At 39.1% G+C, this 14,234-nt stretch overlaps 1 protein-coding gene across 1 annotated transcript in view; it reads right to left on the reverse strand.

The window, feature by feature from the left end:
• Positions 1-14,234, reverse strand: part of SPATA6L (spermatogenesis associated 6 like) — a 37,684-nt gene that overhangs the window by 19,201 nt on the left and 4,249 nt on the right. The window contains exons 2-4 of the mRNA XM_081942895.1: positions 11,557-11,694; positions 9,491-9,539; positions 7,981-8,022 (exon numbers count right to left, since the gene is read on the reverse strand). Of these exons, the coding sequence (XP_081799021.1) occupies positions 7,981-8,022; positions 9,491-9,539; positions 11,557-11,694 (229 nt within the window). The remainder of the gene's footprint in view (positions 1-7,980; positions 8,023-9,490; positions 9,540-11,556; positions 11,695-14,234) is intronic.

Genomic DNA, 14,234 nt, shown 5'->3' on the forward strand with positions numbered 1-14,234 from the left:
AAAGACCAACCACTTTTCCCCTCTCTTTGCAACCATCTCTAAATAAGAGTCCTTACGCTGAAAGGAAGCCCGGCACAACTGGTTAGAAAAAGAGCTAGATTTTGTTTTGCCATTTGCAAAAAAAGTAATATTTAAGAGCAAGGCAAATTCACTTAGCTATCAATGAAACAGCATTCTTCACTAGAGATTAGAGGATTTTTCCCTTCAGAAGCAGAAGCACATGCTTCAGCTGCAGTGAAGCAAGTTGCTAATTGCATTGATATAATTTAAACCTAGCCATAGGAAAAATGGATAAATATAGCACATGCGACTGTTTCTTATTGTAAAATATGTCATTTTTCTCAGTGACATGGGATTTAATTTTCCGTTCTCCCTGTCCTCCGGGATGCATCATTATTATATATAATTGTATTTGACCCTTCATTAGCTTGGCGCATGTGGTATCACCAGAAAGTATTGTCTGTTCGCTTTCATGCATTTTGTCAGCAAGGGTTTATTTTTAGCTTTCAATAGCAAAGCAAAGACATTTCATTTGGGAATGGCAAGATTCACAGCAATGTCCAGTTACCGGAGATGGAGGCTTCGCAAGGAAAACATATATAAGTCTCCTTCAAAATAAATCCCAGTAAATTCACCTAACATTATAAAAAATTACATATCCAAATGGCTAAAATACACCAATTATTGTGATTATTCCTACACCTCACAATAACACAAAATTACATGTTCTCTTGAGAAATAGCCACAGGCGATCATACAAGACGCCATGAGAGGAAGTAGGAGAATAGTCGTTCTACACTGGATACATGGGGGCATCTGCCTGTGTTTATCTTATCACAAGAGTCTCTTTGTGGTTTGTGATGTTGTATCTCATTGGTCTAAATAAAAAGACAAAGAGGTCATAAATGTGGGTCACTCAGCAGTCCTTGCAATGGAAGTACCGTCAGAACAATGAAGATCCCTTTCTTACGGATTGGTCATTCTAGAATTTGTGGTGGAAAAATAGCTGAAAACTCTGTCTCAAAATCCAAGAACAGGCCTTGGAATTAATTGATTTGTTAGGCCACTGATTTGGCTACCATGGTATAATAATTAATGTTTATAACCTGGGGGGAGGAGGAACCCTGAAGTTATGCTTCCTTCCATAATGAAAACTTGGCGTAATGTTGCAAAACTAGAGTGTGGTGCTATATTAAGCTCTTGGCTGATTAGCCCTCAGTACCACATTCTATTTATGGATGGTGACTATAAAAATTCAATGTCAAACTGCCCTGTTAATTTGTAGACAACTTGCAAAATCACGTCTCAGCAAAGAACATATCATATTAAGATCTTGTTCACCATTCACTTTTTAAATTCTCTACTTCTTGGTCATTAATTTTAAGAAGGGCTTGTGAGGGGCTAAAGTTGTCAATATCATAAATGTTAAGATACAACTATTGCAATGTGAGAATATTGGTTGCTTTACAGTACCTTATCAACACCATCAACACACTTGTATGTTTTTACAACCTTTATGAAAACCACCATTGTAGTATATATATAGCAGCAACTACATGTGCCTATTTTCAATGCTAACTACAATCCACACATGTTGATTCATGCTATAATAACCTTGCCTCTTGACCTCTGCAATATACGCCACAAGAACTGCCTTTGTTAGATGGCCTGGAGCTTCAGTTGGCGCTGAATGTTGCTGACTTGTTACTCAGCAGTGTGCAAGATAAATCTGAATCTGGAAACCTTACAATTGGAAAGTAAAGATGATACAAGCAGGCAGTGAGGAATGTAAACGTTGTGATGATGTCCAAAACCTGAACTCGGGAATTCCAAATCACATCTTAGCAAATGTCCACACAATGAATAATATTGGAGAGAAAGGAATATATCCCCATTGTTCATTAACACGATAGCAAACAGTACAAACAGCCCATTCCCTTTTAACTGGATTGTGGATCCAACTGCAATGTGCTACTAGTCTTCTGTTCCTATAAATAGCATGCTATTAAGTATTTTTTTAAATGTACAATAGGCCTACTCTAAAAGCAGCGGACAAGGGTACAATTAAGATTTCCAAATTTAAACAAGAACTCATAAATGTATTTTTTTTGGAGGATCAGTATTCAGACCATTGCAAGGGAACAGAGATGTGCTGGTCATCATATCTTAAGTGCTCTAGGAATCTGTGATACTTTGCTGTTTGAACAATAGTGCAGAATAGTGAGTTCTAGTACTGCCTCGTGTCTTGGGCCAGTCATTCTCTCTCAGCCCAACCCACTTCACCAGGTTGTAAGGAAAATAAAGAAGGAAGGATTATTTATGTTCACTGCCTTGAATTATTTATAAAATAATAATAGTAGAACAAAAATCGAATAGCAAGTAAATGAAGAAACAAGGATCAGCAACCCAAGCCCTGTTGGGTTTCATTAAAAACTAAATCAAGAAGTGGAGCATTTTCAGGCAGAAAAGCAATTAAAGCTGCTATAATCATTACTGGGGGTGAAATTCAGCAGGTTCTGGCAGGTTCTGGATAACTGGTAGCGGAAATTTTGAGTAATTCGGAGAACCAGCAAATACCACCTATGGCTGGCCCCAGAGTGGGGTGGAAATGGAGATTTTGTAATATCCTTCCCCCAGGAGTGGGGAAGGAATGGGGATTTTGCAGTATCTTTCCCCTGCCATGCCCACAGAACCGGTAGTAAAAAAAAATTGAATTTCACCACTGCTCATTCCTGGAGAAGAAAATACTGAAACAGAAACAATGGAAGACTTAATTTAAAAAAGGTTTCTTGTTTTCTTAGAGTGACACAATATATGGAATCCTAACAAAGTCCAGCTAAGACTGAAACAAGTGCTTTATACTGGACACTTGCTGAAAGCGGAGTCCATAAGCTGAACTTGGGAAAGCAATGTAAAGGATATTAAGACCAGAGGACATGAAAGACATCCAGAAATTCTTCAGCACGTTGCGTGGCCAGGCAGAGTTTTGCAGTGCTCATGATGGGACACTCTCACAACTCAAAAAAATAAGGACGTTTGGTGCGAATGATCCAAAGGTGATTTTCAGGTATCATTTTTAAAATTAAAACCTATCCCAAATCCCTATTTTCCTGTACTAAAGTTCAGCAGAACAGCTTGTGCTGCAAAGCAACATAACAGAGATATGGCTAGGAATTCTACACAGTACATTCTAATCAAACCTTCTTTGAAAGTGATCAAAGTTACACATAGATTGAGAAAGAACTATTGCCTGTACAGTGGGACAAAAAAGTATTTAGTCAACCACCAATTGTGCAAGTTCTCCCACTTAAAAAGATGAGAGAGGCCTGTAATTGGCATCATAGGTAGACCTCAACTGTGAGAGACAAAATGTAAAAAAAAAAGACCAAACAATCACATTGGCTGATTTGGAAAGAATTTATTTGTAAATTATGGTGGAAAATAAGTATTTGGTCACCTACAAACAAGCAAGATTTCTGGCTCTCACAGACCTGTACCTTCTTCTTTAGGAGGCTCCTCTGTCCTGCACTCATTACCTGTATCAATGGCACCCATTCGAACGTGTCATCAGTATAAAAGACACCTGTCCACAACCTCAAACAGTCACACTCCAAACTCCACTATGGTGAAGACCAAAGAGCTGTCAAAGGACACCAGAAACAAAATTGTAGACCTGCACCAGGCTGGGAAGACTGAACCTGCAATAGGCAAGCAGCTTGGTGTGAACAAATCAATTGTGGGAGCAATAATTAGATAATGGAAGACATACAAGACCACTGATAATCTCCCTCGATCTGGGGCTCCACGCAAGATCTCACCCCGTGGGCTCAAAATGATCCCAAGAACGGTGAGCAAAAATCCCAGGATCACACGGGGGGGACCTAGTGAATGACCTGCAGAGAGCTGGGACCAACGTAACAAAGGCTACCATCAGTAACACACTACGCCGCCAGGGACTCAGATCCTGCAGTGCCAGACGTGTCCCCCTGCTTAAGTCAGTCCATGCCCGGGCCCATCTGAAGTTTGCTAGAGAGCATTTGAATGATCCAGAAGAGGATTGGGAGAATGTCATATGGTCAGATGAAACCAAAATAGAACTGTTTGGTAGAAATACAACTCGTCGTGTTTGGAGGAGAGAGAATGTTGAGTTGCATCCAAAGAACACCATACCTACTGTGAAGCACGGGGGTGGCAACATCATGCTTTGGGGGTGTTTTTCTGCAAAGGGACTAGGACGACTGATCCGTGTACAGGACAGAATGAATGGGGCCATGTATTGTGAGATTTTGAGTGCAAACCTCCTTCCATCAGCAAGGGCATTGAAGATGAAACGTGGCTGGGTCTTTTAACATGACAATGATTCCAAACATACTGCCCGGGCAATGAAGGAGTGGCTTCGTAAGAAGGTCCTGGAGTGGCCTAGCCAGTCTCCAGATCTCAACCCCATAGAAAACCTTTGGAGGGAGTTGAAAGTCCGTGTTGCCCAGCGACAGCCCCAAAACATCACTGCTTTAGAGGAGATCTGCATGGAGGAATGGGCCAACATACCAGCAACAGTGTGTGCCAACCTTGTGAAGACTTACAGAAAACGTTTGACCTCTGTCATTGCCAACAAAGGATATATAACGAAATATTGAGATGAACTTTTGATACTGACCAAATACTTATTTTCCACCATAATTTGCAAATAAATTATTTCCAAATCAGCCAATGTGATTGTATGGTCTTTTTTTTTACATTTTGTCTCTCACAGTTGAGGTCTACCTATGATGCCAATTACAGGCCTCTCTCATCTTTTTAAGTGGGAGAACTTGCACAATTGGTGGTTGACTAAATACTTTTTTGCCCCACTGTACATGGAGAAGTTCCATTTGTTTTCATTTGGACAAACAATTCAGGCCCAATAAGAACGCAAACCTTGAAAATGTATTGCACAGAAACCGTTGCCAGTTGCCCAAAGAGTTTCATGAAGTCTTAAAATTAATTACAATGATTTGATACATGAAAATTCCACAAGAACAACATCCTGCACTGGGAGAAACTTCATACAGAACATTTCTCTATAAGTCACCAGAGAGAGACTTCTTATAAAGAAGGACACAGAACCCATAAAGTGTTACAATACTTGATTTTCTAACAGTTTTGACAGGCAATGGGAGTACAGAAGACCATAGATGAAGTTTTTCAGATGGTCAGACACTGCAGGAGTGGCCAGACTATGCATGAGTTACCAGTGGAGGCTTAGAGTCCAAGATGGGATCTTATTCGGGGGCAATGAGGCTATTCTTCCAGGCTTTGCAATTGGACACAATTAAAAGAAAGTACACCTTCCACAAAAGTACACAATATCAATTTTAGCCTGGCATAAATGCCCAGATGGAAATGTAGAAAACAGCATTTGCAAATCGCTGAGCTAATCTATTAGATTTTTATTCCAATTTGGGGGAGAAAGACTCACTGTCAAATATCAGGTCCTGAGGTTAAGAGTTGCTTCGCTCACTGTGTAATAGCCGATGTAACAGTCTTAAATAATAAGTCACAATTTATATTTGGGGAATTTAATGCTTCCCAGACATAGTGGAAATCATAGTTTCAAACTACTCTGTTTGCTTATTCCCAGAACAATGAAAAAGCATATTCAGCTGTCAAGATAATAATCAAAGAAAACCAAGAAAGCTGGACCTACTTTATACCAAGTGTTCTTTCACCCCTTTACATGTTTTCCAGGGCCAAACTAGATCAGAGTCTGACTCAAGAACAAATGAGTTGGTGAACATCAGGCGGCCATAATAAAGAATCTGGATTTTAGTTGAGCAGAAAGTAAGACGTAAACATATTAAGTGTCATTCTGCCTTAAGAACAAATGGCCCAATAGAGGTATGTGTGTATGTGCATGTGTGTGCTTGTGTGTGTATACATACGTACAAATACACACACACACACACACTGATAGCACAAAGAGCAGAAGAATTGATTTATAAACACATTGGATACAAATTCTGAAGTGGAATCACAGGCAATTGTAAAGCCCCAACTTATCTACTGTTGATGCGGGATCAGATTGATGGAGATTGACACCCAAAAGGATATTTTCCCTGCTTGACCCACAACATGTAGTGGGCCCAGTTGTTAAAACTGGGGATTTCAGGACCACAAAAGATCAGCACGAATATTTTTGGCTATCATCAATTTCGACACTGCCAGAAAAGATCAACCTTTGCTGTTGTGCCATCCAGGAAACCTTTGGCTGGGTTACTTCTGCAGAGATTCATTTCATGAGGCTATATAAACACATTTTCAATATATAATCATGTTCAAATGTTACTGTTAAAAATAATATTTGTGTGAAAGTGGTTGAAGGAAGGATATATCAGTACAGGTCGACCCAAATTGAAAAGAAGTAGAGAAGCAGAAAGTAGGACTAAAAAGACAGTCCTTCCTCAGAAGGCCTATTCTGCCACCCTGTGTTCACTTCTAAGAAAGTTTTAACACAAACAAGGCTTCCCTGAACTTTAAATTATGCACTGCTATCTGGGCATTTATTTTGCTCAGAATGATTTTGTGGGCCAATGAATACATTAGAAAATTTCAGAACATGTAAGGGCTGGTGGGTAATGCTTATTCTCTAAATGGTTTTTGTAGGAGAAAAGACATGGCCAGTCACAAAACAGTTTTTCAATATAAAACAAACGTGGAGATCTGAGTTCTCAAAGTCAAAGCAATTCTTAGTATCTTCATGAAAAGAAAGATCACTCTTAAATCAATTTTCCAAACAAAACCTACGAAACAAAAACAGATATTCATCCTACACACAGCAGGCTCACAAAAGTGCATTCAGCTTATTTATTCCCTCGCAGAACCAACTCACCATCCTTCTGCCACGCATATTCTCCAATTTTCACAGGATTCTAGCCCTCGCTTCACAACCATGTTACTATTTCCTTTAAAACAGGCCTGTCCAATCTTGGCAAAGTTAAGACCTATGGACTTCACCTCCCATAATTCTCCAACCGGCCATGCTGCTGGAGAATTCCAAGAGTTGAAGTCCACGAGGCTTAAAGTTGCCAAGACTGGATGCCTTTGCTTTCATCCCCATGATTATATCCCTTGCTCTAAAATTGTCACAGTTACTCCAGAACCCATCGTTCATGCTGACCTCAGGTTTCCAGGCTCCTTTTCTGTCTTTTAGTTTTAACGCAGATCCAGAATGGATTTCAATGCCAACCACTGGTCTCCAGGCACTATCAATTTCCTACAATGCTAGCGGTAGCTTAAGGAAGTAAGGACTGTGGCTAAAGAATTGATATTTGTCTTGTTTATGCATCAACTGTTATATAAAAAAAAGAAGCTTTAAAAAAGAAAAATGAACTTCACAGCTTTCTGAGGAAATAATATTTTTCATATACAGGTGGTCCTCGACTTACCTTTATTTTTGTTCATTTAATGACCGTTCAAAGTTACACAGGATTGAAAAAAAGTGACCTTTTTCCCATTTATGACCATTGCAGCATCCACATGGGCATGCGGCCAAAATTCAGATGCTTGGCAATTGATTCATATTTATGACGGTTGCAGTGTTGTAGGATCATGTAATCACCTTTTGCAACTTTCTGACAAGCAAGGGCAATGGCGAAGCCAACTTCACTTAACAACGGTATTACTAACATAACAATTGTAGTGATTCATTTAATATATGTGGCATGAAAGGTCATAACATGGGGCGAAACTCACTTAACAATTGTTTCATTAGCAACATAAACTTTGGATTAATTGTGACCCTAAGTTGGGGACGACCTGTATAAGTTTCATCCTGGGAAACTCCAGTTATATAACTTCTGTTCAAGATCACCTCACTTATAACTAATACTAGTGGTAAATATGGCAACATCAGAGATCAAAAAGCTCACTTCATTGTTTCATTAAACAGTAACTCTTCTGTTACAGAATAGATGAGATTGAAAAAATATTTCTCAGATTTACCTGAAGGTATCAGTTCAGATAATCGAAACTTTGCCACGTTTTCTGAAAATGAGAGATCAAACATATTATTAATGAGAGCTAAGCAAATACAACCCTTATGTGCAAAAGTGCTGAAGTGTCAAAATCCTACGAGGCGCATGTTCTTAGATCTTCATTTGGTATTACTCAAATTTTAGTCTTCAGGGGCCTCCATTTCATCTTAGTTCACTTTAATGAAAGATAGATATTGAAAAAGCATTTATTGATTTATTTGTTGCCCGCCTTTATTATTGTTACAAACAACTCAAGGTGACCTTCCTCCTCCTATTTTCCTCACAACAACAGTCCAGTGTGGTAGGTTGGGCTGAAAAAAAATGACTGGTCCAAGATCACCTGGTTGACTTTCATATCTAAGATATCCAAATATTACTTCTATCTATTAATATTCTAATCTATTGTGGGAGGGGAATAAAAGGCCTTTCTTGAAATATTCCCAGACCACGCATGATCTTCAAACATATTCCTGAACATTACAAAGAAGGAAATACAAAAAAAACCCACCACACAGCATCTCTTTTTTTCTTCACGTTCAATTTTTTAAAAAACTATACTTTCAGTTGTGATTTCACAATTCAAACAGGGTCAGTTTGATCCTTTTTTGATCTCATCATTAATCGTTTGTGCAAATCAATCAGCCAAGCTCAAACAGCATCAGTCTACCAGTTCCTGGCTTAATTAAAAAGTAAAATAAAAGGTCTGCTTTTGATCTTATGCCCTGCCACAGAAGAATAGAAAGAAGGGAAAGATTTTGGATGACTTCAGTTTTAACATACAATAGGAAAATGATTGTTTATGATGTCTGAACCAGATCGTCAGTTACATCTCTGGCTATGTCTTGTGATAATGCCTACAGCACCTTCAATCTGGTTTAGTTTGGTGAACTGGTTTATGTATTCCCTCAACACATGTTGAGTTTGAAAGCAGAGTTACAATGGACTCCCAAGGGGTCAGGGGAGGTGACTATTGATGATACAAGTGCTGCAGTCCCACAATGCACCTTATGCCCTTTTTGTACATGTGTTGCGGCCCTGCAACAACTATCAGGCCAATTATAGCACGATTACTGAAAAACAGATACATGACCAGAAGGTCCCTGCAGGGCAGAATTTCAAAACTATCACTTTATATTTTTATAATATTAAACAACACTGACAGTAAATACTATTTACTCATTTACTGAGGCTTGTATACCTACTGTAATTGCCTAAGTACATTTAAGAATTAATGAATTAGAATGTTGGGATCTCTTTGTCTCTTTTTTTTACTAAATGTGTAGTAATTAGTCTGATGGTGGTTGTTGTAATTCAATAATTAATTTTGTGTCTCCAACATCTCTTTTTATATCTCATTAGTTTATTTTTATGTCTTCCCATGTTTAACTTCTTTAAAAAAAACTTGTATAATATTGATCACTGATCACTGAAAGCGAATTTTACTTGGAAGACCAAGGAATATATTTGGGGAGACTTACTCTCTAGCAGTTCTACAACAGTAATAGGATCTGTAGCATTTTCAAATACCTACAAGAATAGAAACAAAAAAGGACGATAATAAAACTGTTAGAAATAGAAATTTGTTCAAGAAAGTTTCACCTGGTTAATATTCATCCTTTCAGTTTTTAATTTATTCAATTCAAAATTAAATAAACATAAATATTATCAAAATGTGAATGTAGACATTCTTGTCCTAATGAAGAAAATTGAAAAGACCCTTCACTGCTGTTCATCAGATAAAATAACCATTGCTAAATAAAACAGTCTGAATTACTAAATTGGATTCTGGCATGCAGACACTGTGGTAGAAGTTTGCTGCCATTAACCATTAAAATAAATGAAGGTTAATTCACATTAATAAAACACACCAGCAATCCTTAAAAGAAGCACCCACATAATACCCATGATAATTGGCCAAAGTTAAGCCATGCTAAAAGAGAGAGAGAGAGAGGGAGAGCTGATTCACTTTTAAAAAAGGACTGGTTTAGAAGCAGGGGGTCTCCAACCTTGGCAACTTTAAGACTTGTGGACTTCAACTCCCAGAATTCCTCAGTCAGCAAGCTGGCTGAGGAATTCTGGGAATTGAAGTCCACAAGTCTTAAAGTTGCCAAGGTTGGAGACCCCTGGTTTAGAGGATACAGTTTTGCCTTCTGTTCCTATCCTGTCTCTCTGAAAAACCGGCAAAGGTGGAAGGGGTCCTGTGGGGAGCATCTGCTGCATTACTGCAGGAACTACTGAGTAGCTGATGAAAAAAGCAACATCAGAGAGCCCCCAAAACAGCTTCTGAGGCCTAGACACACTATGGAAAATTAGGGTGGCAGCTGCTATACAGTAAATGTCTTGCCTGATATTTATATTCAGTAAGCAGAATCTTGAAGAACACTTATTTGAAATGATTGGAACAAACATTTCAAACCTTGGACTCCAACAAAGAGCTCCAAAACATCTGCAGACAAGGTAGGGGTCAAAAAATGCAAGATAGCAACCATGATCCATGATCAAAGTCCCAGCTCTTTTTTTACTTACGTTGTACACGCAACATACTGGGGTGAGCCGTTGATCCCACCATGGCTATTCCCTCTCTCGGCAATTAACGTTTGCAAAGTGAGGAGCAAGAGTAAGATACAAAAGGTATCAAAGGCAGAGGATAGAAGAAAAGCCAAGGAAATCCTATCTAATCCTTTTTATGCCTATACCCTTCCCTGTGCCTTTCCATTCTTTTTAAACTTTGCAAACCAACCTTGTATCGTAAGAAGAAGAAAAACTATCTATGTACTAGATGTGCAAAAACAGCTTTCAAAATATTAACACCTCCCACAGGATTATAACAGGTGAATGTAAACTGCAGACAACAGTTTTCTACCAAGCATTAAGAGAAACAGCCTAATGCGATGGTTACGTATTTAATATTTCATCATTAGAATAAAGTAAATACTCTTTAGGACATAGCTGGGCATCTGCCAGGAGTATTGTCATTTGCATTACAGATGCTGTCTTGGCAAGAGATTGGGTGGGACAGATGATCTCTTAGGGATTTCCAACAAAGCTATCTCAGGGGTGGGGTTTAAAAATTTCAGCAATGGGTTCTCTGCCTGGCTGCTGGGTGGGCGTGGCCTAGTGCACCATGGTGTGGGGAGGATGTTTTCACCTTCCCCAGGCTCTGGAAGTTTTCCTCGAGCCTCCGGAAGGGCAAAAACTGCCTCCCCCGGGCTCCAGATGCCTTCTGGAAGGCCCATTTTTCCCCCTCCCCAAGCCTCCGCGCAGGCCTTGCACTTATCTCGCATCCAAAACAGGCCACGTGGAGACTCCTGGGAGAGGAGGGAGGGACGGGGCATGGTGGGCGGGGCCAGCCAGGGGTGGGATTTGGAGGTTCTCTGAACCAGCCATAACATTAGCTATGGTTTCTCCCGAACCCGGGCGAACCTGTAGCAGCCCACCCCTGGGCTATCTTGCTTGTGATCTTCCATACCTATGGGTCCAATCACAGCTTACACTTAAATAAGAAACCAGGCCATGACATTGGGCATTTCTGTTTTTAACATACCTTCTCAAACCACATTTTCTCATGGAACAAGAGAGGGAACACGGGAGGAATGGAGTCGGTCTCCTTGCACTGGCCCAGAATACAAACAGTGAGATAAACATCGTTCTTCTCTGTCAAATACACACCAGGGCAAGACACCTTTGATGAAAATGAGAGGAGATCACAGCCATCATGAGGTGGTCAGAGTGCTCAATGTAAAAATACAGGTAGTCCTCGACTTACAAGTTTGTTTAGTGACCATTCAAAGTTACAACGGCACTGGAAAAAGTGACTTATGACTGTTTTTCACACTTACGACCATTGCAGCATCTCCATCAAAGAAAAAACCAGAAAGTCCAGGTGCCTCTTGAAAAAACACCTTTGGGATCCCCCTATCAAGAGATCAAAATTCAGATGCTTGGCAACTGGTTCTTTATTTCTGACAGTTGCTATGTCCCAAGGTCATGTGATCCCCTTTGGTGACTTTCTGACAAGCAAAGTCAATGGGGCAAGCCTGATTCATTTAACAACTATGTTACTAATGATTCACTTAACAACTATGTTACTAATGATTCACATAACAACCGAAGCAAGAAAGGTCATGAAATTAGGAAAAAATTCACTTGAAAAATGTCATTTAGCAACAGAAATTTTGGACTCAATTGTGGTCGTACGTTGAGGACTACCTGTAAATGGGACTTTTGCCACATCTCACATTATCTAATTGCTACATCTTCTACCATCTGCAAAATTATGAATAGCTCTAATGAGTAGACAGTAATGTAGACCTGGGATGGCTTCGATATTTCTTTGGAAATGTTTGCTATGGTAGACCTGTCAGATAAAATAGGTGGGGAAACATCCCACACTTTGCATGACTTGCTGTGACCTGACACAGGAAGTGTTACACATGGCTGCATGCTACTGCATGGATGTAATTAGGTTGGCTGAGGATGATAGATGTTCTACCTGCTGGAGGTCGTAGCATTGCATCTGCAAGAGAATGTTACGCTTCTGTTTAAAGTACTTTTTAACAGTTAGACAGAAGGGTAGAATAAACAGAAGGTTAGGGTTCTAAATGCTTTATTCTAAAAATAAATCTGAGGATTAGCATTAGGGTGAGATTTTGGACATAATGGTGCTTTAAAATTAATACTAAAGTTAGGGTGGAATTCTGGGGCAATGCTTCAAGAAAATATTCTGAAAGACTAAAGTTGAAGTTAAGGTTAGGGCTAGGTTTCCTTGAAATGAATGATAAAAGTGTGAAAATAGAACATGAGTGTTTATGCATAGTGCTATCCTTTCGCTGATATTATGAGGAAGATAGAATGCTGAAGCAATACTTGAAGTAGATATTATTTATATACCTAAAGATAAGGATATGGCTAGATTTAATGTTCCTTGAACTAGGTGAAGGTAGTAATGGTTAGATTATTGTTGATATTCTGTTCACCCAAATGTGAACCACAGTAATCATTCTTAGGTGCAAATTATACAGAAGATTCCCTTTAAGCATAAAAAAATACTGATTAATGCTCCCCAATTTTATTTATTTATTAAACAAACTTATATGGCTGTGTGGAGGGGGCGGGGCTTGATGTCGCAATGACACGACATGCAATCTGGGGGCTCCAGGATTGCTGTCAATATCTCTGTTCCTGGACGGTCCTTTTGGTCCTAAACTGTTCAGAAGGAACAGTGATAGAGAAGAGCATGTCCTGCTGATTTCAGGGGCATCACAAAGCCCCTGATTGATCCAGGAGAAAGCTCTTTTTGCCAGCTACAAGAGAAGCAGCCAAAATGGCTGCAGAAGGTTGGGACAAGCCTCTAAAACAGAAGCAGTACAGGAGTAGTGTCGAAATGGTGAGAAAAAAAAATATTATTAGAGAAGGGAAAACCCAAAAGAATTGGAATTTAAAATAAAATTGAAGAGAGAAGAAAATAAGCGGCGAATTAACCCTGGTTTAAGACTATCGTGTTATCTTTTCTACCTTAACTTTGTTTGTTTTCTATGGATGGACATTTTACAAATGCCTCTTACTTTTAAACTGAACTAGTCTCTTTTTTTCTTTCTTCCTCTGTACTTTTTCCATTTTTTGTATTCGTGGATTAAAAGCTTCTTCTTCTTCGTAAGGCTTGGACGGAGCATAATTTTTAAACATTTTTTTTAGCCTCTCTCGGAACTTGGTGTTTACAGAGAGAGGCAGAAACAGATGGAAAAGAGGTAACACTGCCATCTAGTGGCTAGAGGCTTGGCAATATCTGATAAAGCTACAAGCTTTCTTTACCGAAAGGCTCAGTGGAAAATGTTTTGTTTATACAGGTGTTCCTTTGAAGGAAAGAGAAAGCTTTGATTTGAAAAACTCCACTGAATTTGTTTGACCTAAAAAGTCTCGGATGTTTTGGCAGTGTTTATATCCTGGAAAATGGCACAACATGAAGAAGAAAAGGCACTAATTTTGCAAAGAATTTTCTTAGAAATTCAAAAAGTTTTAATAATTACAGAGAGAATTGAAAAGAGACTTGAAATTATGGATCAAAATACAGAAAGTACAGGGACAGTGATGAAGTTTGAAGAAAGAGCTGAAAAAATAACAGAGTCATATGAAAGTGATAAGAAAATTGTTGACACTGACAGCAAACTGAGAGTGGAGGGAAATGACGAGTATGAAATACGGAAAGGAGAAATCAATGAACTG

Source organism: Natrix helvetica (genome assembly GCF_964273705.1).
Source record: "Natrix helvetica genome assembly, chromosome: 2".
In the NCBI taxonomy this organism is placed as follows: domain Eukaryota; kingdom Metazoa; phylum Chordata; class Lepidosauria; order Squamata; family Natricidae; genus Natrix; species Natrix helvetica.